A 15,749-nucleotide genomic window follows, 5' to 3' on the forward strand; every position below is an offset into this window, starting at 1 on the left:
GGAGGTGGTGTGGAAGACGAGAAGTTTGTCTCTCTTAATGTAAATCAACAAAGATAAACTGATAGCAGAGCCACTGGAAAGAATCCTGTCTACCACATCAGACTAATCCTGTCTACCAATCCTGGATGCAAATCAGCTTGTGATTGCATCATGATAACGTCGGACTACAACAATGGACCTAACGACCCAGCCATCACGCTTTTTGGACAGGGTGGTTTCCGCCCATCAAGTACCTTGGGCAGGGTGATACGATGGTTTCCACCACCTGTGTAAAGGAATGTGGGAAGACTTGTCTGAATGGAGGGGGGGGGACGGAGGCCCCCCTCGCCTCCATCCAAAAATCTTGCCCACATACACAGCAATACACAGAAAGATTTCCGGGGGAACAGATACCTGGATTATTTCCTTGCCTCTGGAATACCTGACATACCAACACCTGCCTGAGGACTAAAAAACTGTATAAAAGACCTGAGTGACACTGTCAAGGAGGAAGAGAGAAGACGGCACCATAACATCACGGGGCAACGCAACGCATCTTGGACTCTCACCACCCCTGACCGTTGGTAATATAATCTCTTTCTGACTTTCTCCTTCTAATTCCTTCCCTCTTCTCCCCCTCTCTCTCCCTCTCTCTCTCTCCATTTTCTCCCTCTCCCTTCTTATGTCCACTTTATCTAATAAATAGTCTAGCTGTTGATACTTTGGCCTCGTTTGTGCCTTTAATTTCACAACACGGGAATATTTAAAAGAACTGTGTCTCCGGACCGAGACATCTAATGTCTCCGGACCTTGACAGTACTGGAGGAGTGGCCAGCTGGAGTGGGGAGGGAAGAACAGGAGGGTCCCCAAATGTTGCTGCCCCCCTAAGTCTTCTTTGCCCCCAGGTCAGGCAGGGTCCCAAATGGCACTGCCATGGGCCCTGACCCCCAGAATCCCTCTACACCCCCCCCACACCCCCCAGTGCTGGGTCCCTTGGGGGTGGGGGAGTCCTTTCCTGCTGCCTGGGTGTTTGGGACCATTGTTGGTTCCTTTGGGAGAGCTTTGGGGTGCAGGGAGGTAACTGAGGGTCCCAGGGAGGCATTTTGAACTCTCAGGCTGCTGTTGTGGTTTCCCTGGGGACATTTTGGGCTGGACTCTGGCTCCTAGTGCTTTTAGCAGGGTCCAGCATGGGCTGCCTGGGGTGGTACAGGGAGTTGGGGGAGGCTGCTTGGGGGGTTCAGGGCTTTATCCCGCCCCAGAATGCCAGTGCCTGCATCTGGCTGTGCTGGGCCAGCAGCCAGGGGTGCTCCTGCCTCAGCCCTTGGGCTGGCAGCAAAATGCCTGCCTCTGGTGCTGGGCCTTCTGCAGAGCTGGGCAGAGAGGTGTCAGAACCACCCCAAACCCACAGCCCCCCTGCCCAGAACACCCCTCCAAGGCCTCTGTGCTCTGCAATCTCTTGAGGCACAAAGATTCCCTGGGGGGTTGCAGAGTGATTCTCAGTTTCTCTCCAGGCCTCCTGAGCACAGAAAGGCTCAGGGCAGGAGGAGCTTTTGCTGTGTGGCTGCAGGCTGAGAGCTGTGCAGAGCTCTTGTCAGCTGTGCTGGCAGGAAGCATGGTCAGAAGCAGACTGCTGTGCTGCAACTGCTCTGCCTCTGGGGAAATGCTTGCTGGCAGGCAGCCAAATGAGGCTGAGCTGTTGAGTGTCTGCTTGTGGCTGAGGAAGTGCATTGACTTGGACTGAAAGGTTTGGCTTGGGCTGGGGGCAGCCTGTTCTTGATGGTTTTGTTGGTGAGAAGTCCTGCAGCTTCCTTGCAGGAGCTTCAGCAGAAGACAAAGCAATTCCCTTGCTGCTCTTTGCTGTGCAATGAGCTGGGAAGGGAAGGAAATGATTGCTGCAAGTGAGCAAAGCAATTGCAGTGCTCTGCAAGTCTCAGCAGTGCTGTGTCCAGCAGGGCCAGGGCAGGGATTGTCCTCCAGCCCTGCGCCCTGGGGAGGCCACCCCTGGAATGCTGGGGTCGGTTTTGGGCCCCAGACTCCAAGAAGGACTTTGAGGGTCTGGAGCAGGTGCAGAGAAGAGCAAGAGAGCTGGGGAAGGGTCTGGAGAGCAGGGCTGAGAGGAGCAGGTGAGGGAGCTGTGAGTGTTTAGTGTGGAGAAGAGGAGGCTGAGGGGAGACCTCTTGGCCTCTGGAGCTGCCTGCAAGGAGGCTGCAGTGAGGTGGGGGTTGGGCTCTTGTGCCTAGTCTCAGGTGGTAGAAGGAGAGGAAGTGTCCTGAAATTGTGGCAGGGGAGGCTTAGGTTGGAGAGGAGGAGGAATGAGTTTGGTGCCAGAGTGGTCAGGGCCTGGCAGAGGCTGCCCAGGGAGGCAGTGGAGTGGCCATGGCTGGAGGTGTTGCAGCAAGGTGTGACCATGGGGCCATGGTTTGGTGTCCCTGGTGGTGTTGGGGCTGGCAGTTGGCCTCAGTGCTGAGAGAGGTCTTTTGCAGGCCAGGCAATTGTGTGGCTGTGTGAGGAAGCTGCCCCAGAGCAAATGCATCTTAGGTGCTGGAGGTGCTGGGAAGAATGGGAAATGGGAGAGAGTCCTGTGGAGAGGGGAAAGGTTTGGGTTTTGCCTCTGGGCTCATAGTCTGCCCTTGGAAGTGCCTGGGATTCTTGCAAGCAGTGCTGTCAGCTGGAGCCTTTTGGGGTTAGTTGGTGGTGTGCTGAGAGGGCCCAAGGGAGGTGAGGCTTGGGAAGAGAAGTGGTGAGCAGGAAGCTTGTTGGGTTGTGGGTGGCCAAGGGGTGTGGGTGTGGCTGAGAGGTGTGGAGTGCAGGAGAGCCTTCAAGGCCTTGTGGTGTTGCTGGAGCTGTGGGCTGAGGAAGTGCTGGTGCCAGGCAAGGGCTTGAAGGAGGTTGAAAGTCAAGTGGTGTGGATGGCTTGGTGTGGGGAAGTGTTTGGCTTCTTGTGGGCAAGTGAAGCTTTCCTTGTGCAGGAGGAGAGTGAGAGCCTGGGCTTTGCAATCCGTGGGGCCCTGGAGCCCTTCTGGAGTGGTTTTCTTCTGCAGAGCTTTGCAGCCCAGCTGCAGGTCTGCTGTTGCTGGAAGCTGTTGCTGGTTGTTTTGTGCAGCCTTGGGTGTTGGATCAGTGTCTTGGCTGAGTTTGGTCCTTCCTCTTGTGGCCAAGTTGAGGTCCCTTTGGTTTTGGCAGCTGAGCACAGGTTGAGGCTTTTGCTGCAGTGGTTTTTGTGCTGGCAGCATTGTGTGCTGCCAGCTGGAGTGCTGTGTGCAGCTGTGGTGCCCCCAAGAGGGGCAGGAGGTTGAGCTGTTGGAGGGGGTACAGAGGAGGCCATGGGGGTGGTGGGAGGGCTGTGGCAGCTCCCCTGTGGGGGTTGGCTGTATGAGCTGTGTCTGTTGAGGCTGGAGAGGAGAAGGCTGTGGGGAGAGGTTGGAGCAGCCTTGTGGCAGCTGCTGGGGGCTGCAGGAGAGCTGGGGAGGGACTTTTGTGAGGGGCTGGGAGTGATGGGCTGAGGGGGAGTGGATTGAAGGTTGAGGAGGGCAGATTTGGAGTGGAGTTTAGGAGGAAATAGTTTGGAGTGGGGGTGGTGAGAGCCTAGAGCAGGTTGGCCAGGGAGGTGCTGGCTGCCCCCTCCCTGGAGGTGCTGAGGGTGAGGTTGGATGAGGGCTTGAGCAGCCTGGTGTGGTGGAAGGTGTCTGTGGGCATGGCAGGGGGTTGGAGCTGTCTGATCTTTGGGGTCCATTCCAGCCCAAAGCATTCTCTGACTTCTTCAATTTGGACACTTAGCAGAAGTGCAATGAAGGGAACTTGAAATAAGCACAGTTGTGAAACTGGCTCTGAGCCTGGGGTCTGGGTGTGAGCTTGGGAAGTGGTTCTGACCTTAGCTGCTGGCTCTTGAGCTTTTGGCCTGGATGTGAACTTAGGAGCTGGCTCTGAGCTTGGGAAGTGTTCTGACCTTAATTGCTGGTTCTTGAGCTTGGGGCCTGGATGTGAACATAGGAGCTGGCTCTGAGCCTGGGGGCTGGTTCTGCATTTCTGACCTGGATTCTTGTGCTTGGGAGCTGACTCTGACCTTAGTGGCTGGTTCTTGAGCTTGAGGGCTGTGTCTGAGCTTGGCCCCTGCCTTGAATTTAAAATGAGAGAGTTCAGGCAGTTGGAAGTTGAAGCTGAGCTGCTTTGCACTGCAGTGCTTCAGAGTTTGTGATGCTCCAAAGGCAGATCTCAAAGAGCTGCTGCAAGAGTTGAGCTGAAGTGGCACAGTGCCCTGCAGAGGCAAAAGCTTTTCCCTCCCAGTCAGCCATTGGAATCATCTCCCCAGGGCAGTGGTGGATTCCCCTGCAGGGCAGAGTTGGAAGGCTCAGCTTGGCAGGGGGCTGGGCCAGCTCCTTTCCAGTCCAGTGTCATCTGGCAAGGTTGGAGCAGCTGAGCCTTGGGGTCCCTTGCAGCCTGGCATTGTGTGGCAGCAGAGCTGTGCTGCTGGTTTTGAGGGCACTTGGAAAGCTTCTGGAGCATTTGTGCAGAGTGTGCAAGACATCCCTGAGCCTAGCAACTCCCTCAGCTCTCTTCAGAATGAACTCTGCAGAGCTGGAAGAGCTTTCCAGGAATTTGGCAGAGGTTTGGAGGAGTTTGGAAGGGATTTTGGTTCTCCTCCTCCTTGTCCTCTTCCTTGTCCTCTGCCTCATCTTTTTCCTGCTCCCCCTGGAGGCTGCACTTAGACTCCTAGAATCCCAGAGTGGTTTGGGTTGTCAGGGAGCTGCAAAGGTGCTGCAGTCCAAGCCCCTCTGCAGTCAGCAGGGACATCCTGCACTAGCTCAGGTTGCCCAGAGCCCTGTCCAGCCTGACCTTGAACCTCTCCAGGGCTGGGACCTCAACCCCCTCCCTGGGCAACCTGTTGCAGTGTTCCAGCAGCCTCTTGGTGCAGAACTTGTTCCTCACCTCCAATCTCAATCTGCTCTGCTCTAGTTTGAAGCCATTGCCTCTGGTGCTGTCCCTGCAGGCTTTGCAAAGAGTCCCTCTGCAGCCTTCTTGTAGCCCCCTTCAGGTACCAGAAGGTCACTCTTAGCACTCCCCAGAGCCTTCTATTCTCCTCTCCAGGCTGATCACCCCCAGCTCCCTCAGCCTGTCCTGGTAGCAGAGCTGCTCCAAGCCCCTGATCATTTTTGTTTCCCTCCTCTGGACCCTCTCCATCAGGTCCATGACCTTCCTGTGTTGAGGGCTCCAGAGCTGGCTGCAGTGCTGCAGATGAAGTCACATCAGAGCAGAGCCAAGTGCCAGGATGGCCTCTGGCCATCTCTGGCCATGCTGCTTTTGGTGCAGCCCAGGCTGCCCTTGGCCTTGTGGGCTGCAGGCTCCCCCTGTCTGTTCCTGTCCAGCTTCTTGTCCAGCAGCACCCCCCAGTCCTCTTCTGCAGGGCTGCTTCCTATCCCCTCCTCCCCCAGCCTGTCCTGATTGTGAGGACTGTCCCAGGCCAGGGGCAGGACCCTGCCCTTGCTCTTGTTGAAGCTCAGGAGGTTGCCCTGGGCCCCCTCTGCAGCTTGTCCCCTTGAGCTCCTCCACCTTGTTCTGCAAGGTATTGTTTTAAGTTTAAGGAGTTAGAGAGGCTCTCTTTGAGCCCTGTCAAAGGAGTTGATGCAAAGGTTGAAGGTGGTTTGGTTTTCCTTGGTCAGTGCTGCTGCCTCCATTGTCTGAGCCAGGGGAGATCAAAGGACAGAGTCTGAGCTAGGAACCACCCTGCCAATGCCGCCAGGCTCGAGAGTGGGACAAGACCACTTCGAAGTCCCAAGATATCTCAGGGCACTGATCGCAGGAACCTGGAGTCTTAGCACAGGTATTAGAGGTCTGAGCCTACACTGTGGCAGAAACGGAATGTTTGAGGTTCCCTCTGCATTCTCTCCAGCTGGCTGCTGGGAGGTGCTGGGAGTCAGGGCTGTTATGACCGAGGCAGGATCTGAGGGTTTGAGGTCCTGGGCTCAGGTGCTTCCATCTTCCCTATTGCAGAGCTGTGGGGGCTGCTGTGTGCAGGAGAGGTGGTGGTGAGCGTGGGGTGTGGCTTGCAGCAGAGGCTGCTGTGGGGGTGTGTGGGGGAGCCCTGGGGGTTTGGAGGCTTTGTGGTGGCAGGTGCCGAGCGGCTGCTGTGCTGAAGGGCAGCGGCTGGGCTGAGGGCCAGGCGCGGGGGGGAGCTGTGGGCAGGCTGTGTGCTGGGTGCCGTGGGGGTGTCAGGCGTGGGTGCTGTGCTGAGCCTGAGCTTGGGAGCACCTGGGGCTGGTGTCAGCTGTGGGGCGGTTTGGCTGTGCTGGGGGTGGTGGCATCCAAGGCCTCTGTGCCCCCCAGCCCCTTCCTGTGGGGCTCTGCTGTGCCTTTGTGGCAGGGGTTCCTCTGCCTGCCCTCGGGCACAGGGCTGTATCCATCTCTCTGCAGGCCTCTGTGTGTCCCCCAACTGGGCTCTGCTGGATGTTTAGATCCAGCTCTGCATTTCTCTTCCAATTCTTGTAGAGCCTTTTCATTTTACTTCCTTTGGGAGTCAAATTATTTCTCTTTAAAGCAAGACCCATTTATATTGGCTCCTCCTGCCCACCCCTGGCAGTGGCTTTTGCAATGAGCTTGGGAGGCTCTTCCTTACTTGCATTTTTGCTCTCCACCTCTGCTCTTACCACAGAAACTAGGCCTGTTTTTGCAGCATCCATAAGGTTAGAAGAGACCTCAGAGATCATCAAGTCCAACCTGTCACCTAATACCTCACAACTAACTAAACCACAGCCTCAAGTGTCACATCCAATCCCACCCTGAACACCTCCAGGGATGGTGACTCCACCACCTTCCTGGGCAGCACATCCCAATGGCTAAGAATTCTTTCTGTGAAGAACTCTCTCCTCACCTCCAGCCTAAACCTCCCCTGGTACAGCTTGAGCCTGTGTTCTCTTGTTCTGGTACTGATTACGTGGGAGAAGAGACCAACCCCCACCTGGCTAAAACCTCTTATGGTTGTTTTTGTCCTGTTCCTCTGCTCACTCCTGCAGGAAGATGCTGAGCTGTCCCTGGCCTGTTTCCTGTTGTCTGTCCATGGTCTTAGATAAGCACTGCCTGCCTCTGAGCATTGCCTTTGTGCTTGACAGCTTCCTTCCTGCAGGGCAAGCAGCCCTGGAGCCTCTAAACACACAGTGCAAGGTTCCTGTCTTGCCTTCTTTCAGCTCTCAGATGAGAAGCACATCAGGATCCAAGTCCTGTCCCTCAGACCTCTGGGCTTCCATACGTTCATTGAGTTCCTGTTATTGAGGCTCCTGGCCCTTGCTCCAGCCCCCGCAGCGCTGCTCCCGGCCCTTGCTCCAGCTCCTGCTTTCTGCTTTAATCCCTTGTTTTACTGGAGGTAAATCTACAATTACTCTGAGGTCCCTGCCCATGGCAGGGGTTTGGAACCAGATGATCCTTGAGGTCCCTTCCAGCCCCAACAGTTCTATGATTCTAAACAGATTAACACAAACAGATCAATATCAAAACTCCTCTGAGTTGCTAAGAGTCTGTCAGAGATTTCATGACATTTCCAGAAGTGTTGAACAGTCCTGAAGGCATTTATTGACTTCTGAAGATATTTGGGGGAGTTTTGAAGACATTTGGATGATTTCTTCAGGCATATTTGAAGAGTTTTGAGACCACAAACATCATTTAAATCTCTCCATTGATCTTGAAAGAGAGAGTCCCAAGCTTCTCTGGGTGGCTTTGGGAACTTCTAGGAGGTAGGAAGAGTTTTTAATGATTTTTAGCTGCCTTTAAGAAGCTCAGAGAGATGTTGATGATTTTTAATGCAGTTTGAAGCCTGTTGAAGACTTTTTCTAGAGTCTTGAAGGCTAAAGCAGGGCAGGAACTCATGAAAATCTCCACCCAAGGAGTTTTCTGAGCTCTGAAGAGATTTTCTTCACTCCTGCAGAGTTTTTTTTGGAGTAATGAAGAGATTCTGGAGAGGTTTCAGGCAGTTTTAAACATTTCTCAGTGTTTTTGAAGCATGAAAGGAGCTGGGAGACTCCCCAAAATCTCTTTGAAATGAGTTGGAAGAGTTCTGAACAGATTTGAATGACTCCTGAAGAGCTTTGAACAGTTTGTGAAGAGATTTGGATGATCTTGCAGGTGGTTGTGAGCATTGTGAAGCATTTTTGATGGGTGTTGAATGCTTCAAGTGGTTCTTCTCTCTCCATCATATCTCCACTTCGGGGCTGAGCAACTGCAGAGTTTGCAGCTCTGCTCCTTGGGACAGCCCAGCAAGTGAAGAACACAGACTGGGTCAACAGTTGGGACCACAGCCCCACAGTGACTCCTTTGGTGCCTCCCAACCTCCTCCAGAGTCTCCTACCCAGCACATTTCAGCCTTCTGGGGGCTCTGAGTGACATCAGCTGTGGTGGGAGTCTGGGGCCCCACAGGCAGGTGAGGGTTGGTTGTGTGGGTCAGTGCTGCTGCCTCTGCTGTCTGAGCCATGAGGGACTGAAGGAAAGGGCCTGGGCTGGGAACCACCCTGCCAGTGTTGCAGAGCTTGGGAACAGGGTGAGTGAGAGAGCTCCATAAGTCCCAGGGTGTCTCAGCACCCCCCAGCACAGGAAGCCAGGGTCTCAGCACAGGTATTACAGATCTGACTCCCCCAGCATGGCAATAACTGGGAGTTTTTGAGAGCCTTTCTCCATTGCTTGCCCCATCCAGGTGCTGAGTATCGGGAGGTGTCAGAGGCCATCATGACCCAGGCAGGATCTCAGGGTTTGAACTCCTAGGCTCAAGTGCTTTCATGGTCCTTATATCACAGCTGTGACCTCTTCCCCCATCAGCATGGCCTCTTGGAAGGACCCAGACAAGAGTTGGGACAAGAAGTTCCCAAAGATACAAGTTGGAGCAGAAAAACTGCAGCCGCAAGGGACAGGAGGAGGAGGAGAAGGGCAACATCTATGATGATGATGAGGAGGAGGGCATCATGAGGGATGATGATGAGGAGAATGATGACTATGAGGATGAGGATAATGATGATGAGGAGAATGATGACTATGAGGATGAGGATGATGATGAGGAGGAAGGTGACCAGGATGAGGAGGAGAAGGAATCTGCAGAGGAGGATGAAGCCAGAGCCGGTCCCTCTGTGCCACTCAAGCAACTGAATCAGTGCCCTGAGTGTGGGCAGAGCTTCCCAGCTGGCTCAGAGCCACTGAAGCACCACTGCCCCCACCCTGGCACCCGGCCCTTTGTCTGTGGTGACTGTGGCAAGAAGTTCAGACAGAGCTCTATCCTCATCCGACACTGCCTGACCCACACTGGCAAGAAACCTTTCACCTGTGCTGACTGCGGCCACAGCGTTAGACGACGCTCTGACCTCACAATCCACCGCCGCATCCACACCGGGGAGAAGCCTTACAGCTGTGCTGATTGCGGACAACGCTTCAGACATAGCTCTGCCCTCACCAACCACTGCCGCACCCACCGCGGTGAGAGGCCGTACAACTGTGATGACTGCGGCAAGAGCTTCACTCGCAAGTCTTCCCTCTGGCAGCACCGCAGTGTACACAGCAAAGAGAAGGCCTTCACCTGCAGGGACTGTGGCAAGAGCTTCAGGCGCAGTTCCTCCCTCACCATCCACCTCCGCATTCACACTGGAGAGTTGTTCCCCTGTGCTGAGTGCGGCAAGAGCTTCACCACCAGCACTCTCTTGATCCAGCACCAACTCATCCACAGTGGCGATAAACTGTACCGATGTGCTGACTGCGGCAAGAGATTCGGCCGCAGCTCCGCCCTAACCAGTCACCACCGCACCCACACGGGTGAGAGACCTTACAGCTGTGCTGACTGTGGCAAGAGTTTCACTCAGAAATCTTCCCTCACCCGGCACCGCAGTGTGCACAGCACTGAGAAGGCCTTCACCTGCAAGGACTGTGGCAAGAGCTTCAAAACCACCTCCAGCCTCACCATCCACCGCCGCGTCCACACTGGAGAGAAGTTGTTTCCTTGTGCTGAGTGTGGCAAGAGCTTTACCACGAGCACTGCACTCAGCCAGCATCAACTCATCCACAGCACTGAGAAACCCTACAGCTGTGCCGACTGCAGCAAGAGCTTCACCTGCATCTACAACCTCTCCAGGCACCATCGTGTGCACACGAGGGAGAAAGCTTTCACCTGTGATGACTGCGGCCAGAGCTTCAGCAGCAGTCCCTGTCTAACCAAGCATCGCCTCAGCCACACCAGTGACCAGCCCCAAGAGCAGGGGAGGTACAAATAGATCTACCCAGGGTCTACTAGGGTAATTGTGATCCCCTGAGAAGGCTTTTCCAGCACCAAAATCACCTCTTTTCCCTCTGCATTTCTCAGAGGCTCCAGCAGGAACACACACCTCCTGCCCTTCTGAACACCAATTAGTGCTGATGAGAACAATTGCAGTGCTGAGTTGGCACAGCCACTGGAGCTGGGCTGAGCTTTGCCAGGGTTTGAATGGTTCTTCCCCCTTTCTTTGTGTCTCCTTGGGGTAAAAGCCTCTCTGTCCATTGCCCAGTTGTGTCAATAAAAATCCCAAACTCACCAAATCTTGTCTGTTTGCTTTTATTTTACACATTTGTTCCCTAGGAATGGGGCTGGAGCTGTGTGCTCAGTTCAGGGAGGTCAAAGTGAGGTTCTCAGAAGAGTCTTGAGAGTGTCTTGCTAGTGGCAGTCTCAGGGGTATCTCAGAGGGTTTTTTTCAGGGGGGTGTCAAGGGATGCTAGGTGTTTGGAGGGTGTCCTGAAAGTCAAACCCCAGAACAGGCCCTAGCCCAGACAGCTGTGAAATCTGTGTGCCCCTGGCCATGTTTGGCTATGCCCCATCCTATAGATGCAGTTTTCAGGGTTCTGTGTTACCAAAGGGAATGAATTGCCTTGGGACAATATTTAAACCAGCCAAGGAGTTAGACAACTTGCCTTGTTCTCACCCAGGCAGCACCAAGAGCCAAATGCTGCCAGAGTTGCAGCTGAAGAGCCTGCACCAACAGGCAGCAACTACACCCAGGCCTCACACCTGGACTAAAGTAGAAAGGGGAAAGCTCCAAGAGAACTGAATCCCAGAAGAGGCTACAGCCTGGCAACAGAGCACATGAGAGGCCCTTAACCCTCTCTGAGCCAAAGGCAAGCTCTTAGATCAAGCAATTCATCCACAAATGATACAAATTCGGCAATCTGTGACCACCCTTCATGATTTGCAGAAATTACTGGGAACCATAAACTGGGTAAGACCCTTGCTAGGTCTCAGCACAACTCTGCTAGTTCTCTTATTTGGCTTACTGAAGGGGGACCCTGACCTTTTATCTCCTCAACACTTGACTGCAAAAGCACAACCTGCACTGAAGCAAGTGGAGCTCGCCATCACCATGGGAACAAGCCCATCGGGTAGCAGAAGCAGCACCTGTCAGCATTTATGTGCTTATCTGCCAAGGTCATCCTCTAGCTCTCACAGCACAATGGAATGAACACTGGTCACATCCTTTGCATTTTCTGGAATGGGCATTTTTACCATTTCACCCAAAGCAAACAGTGAGCACTCAAATGGAGCTGGTTGCTGGGGTTGTGTGCAAAGCCAGGCAACGGTGTGTTCAACTCTTAGGACCAGACCCTGCCACTCTGACATTGCCTTTAATGTCAGAATATCTGGACTGGTGTATGGCACACAGCCCTGAGTTACAAATGGCCCTGATAGATTACCCAGGGAAGGTTTTGCTGCATGCTAGGCACATCAATTTTTGCAGCTACGTGGAGGGCTGCAAGGAGTGGAACCAACTTGGTTCTCTCTGACACCAGTCCCAGGAAAGACAATCTTTACTGATGGTTCAGGGAAAACAGGGAAAGCAGTTGCTGCCTGGAAACAAAAGGGGAAATGGCAGGAGCTCCTAGCCTATCAGGATGGTTCACCTCAGCTCCTGGAGTTAAAAGCTGTGGCAATAACCTTTACTAAGTGGCCCAACAAGCCCATAACCATTGTCACTGACTCACTGTGTGCTTGTAACCTTGTGCAGTGGTTGGACCAGGCACTGCTGAGGGAGGTTAACAACAAATCTTTGTTTCATTTGCTAAAAGGCCTATGGCTTGTGCTGCAAAGTCAAACAGAACCATTCTATGTGCTGCATGCTCATAGCCACACAGGGCTGCCAGGATTTGTGTCCTAGGGAAACACCACAGCTGATGCCCTGATGGTGCCTGCCTGGCCTGCACCTATGCCTGCTGTGGCAGCAAGCAGCTCAATCCCATGCCTTTTTTCACCAAGGGACTGACACACTGCAGAGGCAATTTGGCATATTGTTGTCTTCAGCAAGAGATATTGTGGCCTCTTGTGCAGATTGTCAACACTTCTCCTCCACCCAGCCAGCTGGTGTCAATCCCAGGGGATTACAGAGCCTACAGCTATGGCAATCTGAGTCTGGGCCTTTGAAATAACTCCATGTCTCAGTTGACACATTCTCTGCTGGGATATGGGCTGCCCCACATGGTGGTGAAAAGGCCTGAGATGGAATTATGCCCTGGAGAAAAGCTTTTTCTGCCCTAGGCATTCCACAGCAAACCAAAGCTGATGTCGGCCCTGGCTATGTCACCTCTACACCACAAGCGTTTGTACGCCAGTGGGGGGTTCCTCATGTTCCCAGCATACCCCACTGCCCCACAGGCCAGGCCATATCTGAACCTGCCCATCACACTCTTCAAACTATGCTTGAAAAACAGAAAGGGGGAATGTTGGGGGAGACACCACACAGCAGGCTGTGGAAAGCTGTCTATACCCTGAATAAACATCTTTCAGAATGGTATGAACCCTGTCACAGTAACTCATTTCTTGTCATTGCAGTCTGTGAGCAATCCTTTGGCAATATAAGGCCCCAGTGTGGGTCTGCAATTTACAGACCCTTGACTGGGAAGGCTCCTGGTATCTTGTGGCCTGGGGCCATGGGTACACTTGTGTTTCCACAGGTGCCAGGGTCCAGCAGGTCTCTGCTTGTTGTGTTTGGCCTGCTCCAGAGCATGATCACTGGAAACAAGGCCCTCAGCCCACATCAACTAATTCCATGGGACAGCAAAACATTTGGGCAGCACTGCTGCATTCAGTAAATCAAACCTGGAATTTTAATGCCTGTCAAGATTAAATTGTAGCACACCAGTAAGGTGTTTTGAGCATCAGGACATGTGGGATGATAATTTGCTCTTTGCCCCATTAGAGCCTCAAGAATTAGATATCTCAGGGACCTTACAAGCAGAAAGTTGTGTGTACCTGCAGCACAGATCTGGAGCTGATGTAGTACTATGATCTTTAATCACACTCCCTTTGCCTTAAAGCCATGCAGGCTTAGCCTAACAGCTGAATGAGATGATCATGGAGGTATGAAGAACAAAGCTGAAGACATAGCAGCCAGGATAATCTTGCTTCAAATTGCTACAGCAAAGCACCAGCTCAGCTAAGGGAAGTGGCATCTTGGGTTGCAAAACAAGACAACAAAACATCAAAAGTGTTGCTTGAATGAGCCACTGATGTGGACAGTGTCAGCCATGCCAGCCTGCAAAATCGAGCTGCTGTTGGTTCTTTGTTATCAGCTCAGGGTCAGGGCTGGGCAGAATTTGATGGTCTGTGTTGTACACACTGAAGTGATCATTCTAAACATAGACATAAGAGTATTACAAACTGGGTTGTGAATATTGCTGATTGGATTAGTCCTGGTGTTGGCAGTGCCCTGTTCATTCTCATGCCTGCAAAGGGCCCTGCAGAAGAGAATGAGCCCTGGGCAAAAAGGAGGAATTGTAGGTAAAGCAGGTGGCCATGGGCAGCTTTAACCTTGAACTAAGCAGAGCTCTGCCCTTGAATCAAGAAAGTAAACAACTCCAGGGAAGAAGATCTGTGAACAACAAAGGAAGAAACAGAGAGACCTTCCCAGGCTACCAAAAGGGGGAGAGAGGTGCCTGGACACCAAGCCTAAACCAATCACTTAAGGACAAAGGGCACATGGACACAGAAAGAAAAATATATAAGCCATGATGTGTATGAATCAAGTGGCCTCTGCTGAGGGCTGGTGCTTGAGCACATCTTGGTGTCATCCTTTTTCTGGGCCACCAACACTGCACAGCCTTAGCTGTTGAGTTTTTCCAGTTCTCTGAATCACTTCTTCCTGTTGCTTGTTTGGCAAAGCTTGAGTTTTCCCTTCCATCAGCTAGCCAGGAAAAGTTCTCCTCACCTTTCACTGCCTGTTTTGGAATCTCTTGGTTTTATCACATGACATTGGTTTGGTCACCAGTTGTGTTTGGACTTCACCCAAACCTTCACAAAGTGCAGCTCAGAAAGTTCAGAGTGGAGATGAGGCCAAAAAAAGGCCCTCAAAGGGCAGAGCTGCTATGCATGAGGCCATCCAGAGGTGTCAGACAATGGCAGGGAGAGCTGAGACAGCTCAGGGAAGGGATGGAAATGGCAGGGGGAGAGCTGGGAGGGGAAGCAAGATTGGTGTCAGCAGCCTGAAGGGAAAGAGCTGAAGGCATGGGACAGTGTAGGACAGGCTGCAGTAGGGAAGGCAAAGGGTTCTGGCAAGGTTCAGAGGCCCAACAGGACCAAGGGCTTTGTCCCCTTGGCTCTGCCAGTTGCCTCTGCCACCAGGGACTGTGAGGAGAAACTTGACTTAGAGGTTCTTCTATCGCAAGAGCAGTGGTCAGGGCTTGGCCTTTCTGCTTCCTAGACCAAAGGCAAGTTTTTCTGCCCTGTACTTTGCCTTTGTCTCCCTGCAATCCTGGCCTCTAACAAGCTGCTCTAACGAGTCTCTGGGGAGCCTTTGTCAGTAACAAGCCTCAGTGAGGCCAATCAGTGCTTCAAGGTACTTTGGAGTTTGCTTCTGACTTGGACTTCTTGAGAGGCTTCTTGGCAGTACCTTGGCAGAGTCTCCTGGCAGTACCTAAGGATGATGTAATCAGCCCCAAATACTCCATGGGGCTCATTAAATACTGCTGAACCTCTAATTATTGCCAAGGTTTCTGCAGCTAATTAGAGAGGTTTTTATTGCATAAAGCATCTGATAAAAAGTATTTTTAAAGGTACATTTCATTCCTTTTCAGCAGGAGTTGTCTCTTTGCAATCAAACCACAGGAAAACCTGTCAAGGTCCCACCCTGCTCACTGCCCATCCTCACTCCCCACTGCCCCAGCAGAGCCCAGAGCCACAGGTGAGGGACAGGATCTGCCTTGTCAGGGGCTGGGGGTCAAGGCTTGGCCCTTTGGATCAAGGAAACCCCTCCAGGTTGGCTTAGCAGCAGATCCACCTTGAGCTGCTTGTCCTGACCTGCCAGCACTGCCTCAGTTCTCTGCTCTCACCACAGCCTGGAGATGCTTCAGTGCCTCCAGTGAAGCTTCCCTTGCATCCACTCTGTCCTGCTCTAATCAGACCCTGGGGACCCTTTCCCAGTATGCTTCACTGGGACCCATTAAGAGTAGAAGAAACTTCAGAGTTTGAAGCTGATTTTGACTTCTGGAGAGGTTTCATCAGCTTCTCAGTCTCTGAGGTTCCTGGAATTGACACCAAAGCCACCAGAGGGCTCCTTTAAAAAACCTGGGATGGTCCTTTTGTGCTGAGCCATGCCAGGCTCCTCGGCCGGAAGGTGTTGCTGGCAAGCAGGCAGCACTGCAGAGAGACAGCTCTGGCCAGGAGCTGCTCCTCTACACAGCACAGCAGGGCTGAGGACACTGCCAGAGGATCTCAGGGAAATGAGGAAGGCAGAGGGCTTCAATGTGTCCAGGACTGGGCGATTGACTGAGAGCTCACTGGAGGAGAAGTCACT

At 52.9% G+C, this 15,749-nt stretch overlaps 1 protein-coding gene across 1 annotated transcript; it reads left to right on the forward strand.

The window, feature by feature from the left end:
• The first annotated feature begins 5,986 nt into the window (after positions 1-5,986).
• Positions 5,987-10,512, forward strand: LOC137456465 (zinc finger protein 135-like). The gene is made up of 2 exons (XM_068167930.1): positions 5,987-6,002; positions 8,776-10,512. Exon 2 carries the CDS (start codon positions 8,919-8,921, stop codon positions 10,209-10,211), a length of 1,293 nt encoding a protein of 430 aa, XP_068024031.1. The 5' UTR covers positions 5,987-6,002; positions 8,776-8,918; the 3' UTR covers positions 10,212-10,512.
• The last annotated feature ends 5,237 nt before the right edge of the window (positions 10,513-15,749 follow it).

This window comes from Melanerpes formicivorus, unplaced genomic scaffold (genome assembly GCF_026170545.1).
Source record: "Melanerpes formicivorus ecotype bairdi unplaced genomic scaffold, bMelFor1.0.p_v2 SCAF_126, whole genome shotgun sequence".
Taxonomy (NCBI): domain Eukaryota; kingdom Metazoa; phylum Chordata; class Aves; order Piciformes; family Picidae; genus Melanerpes; species Melanerpes formicivorus.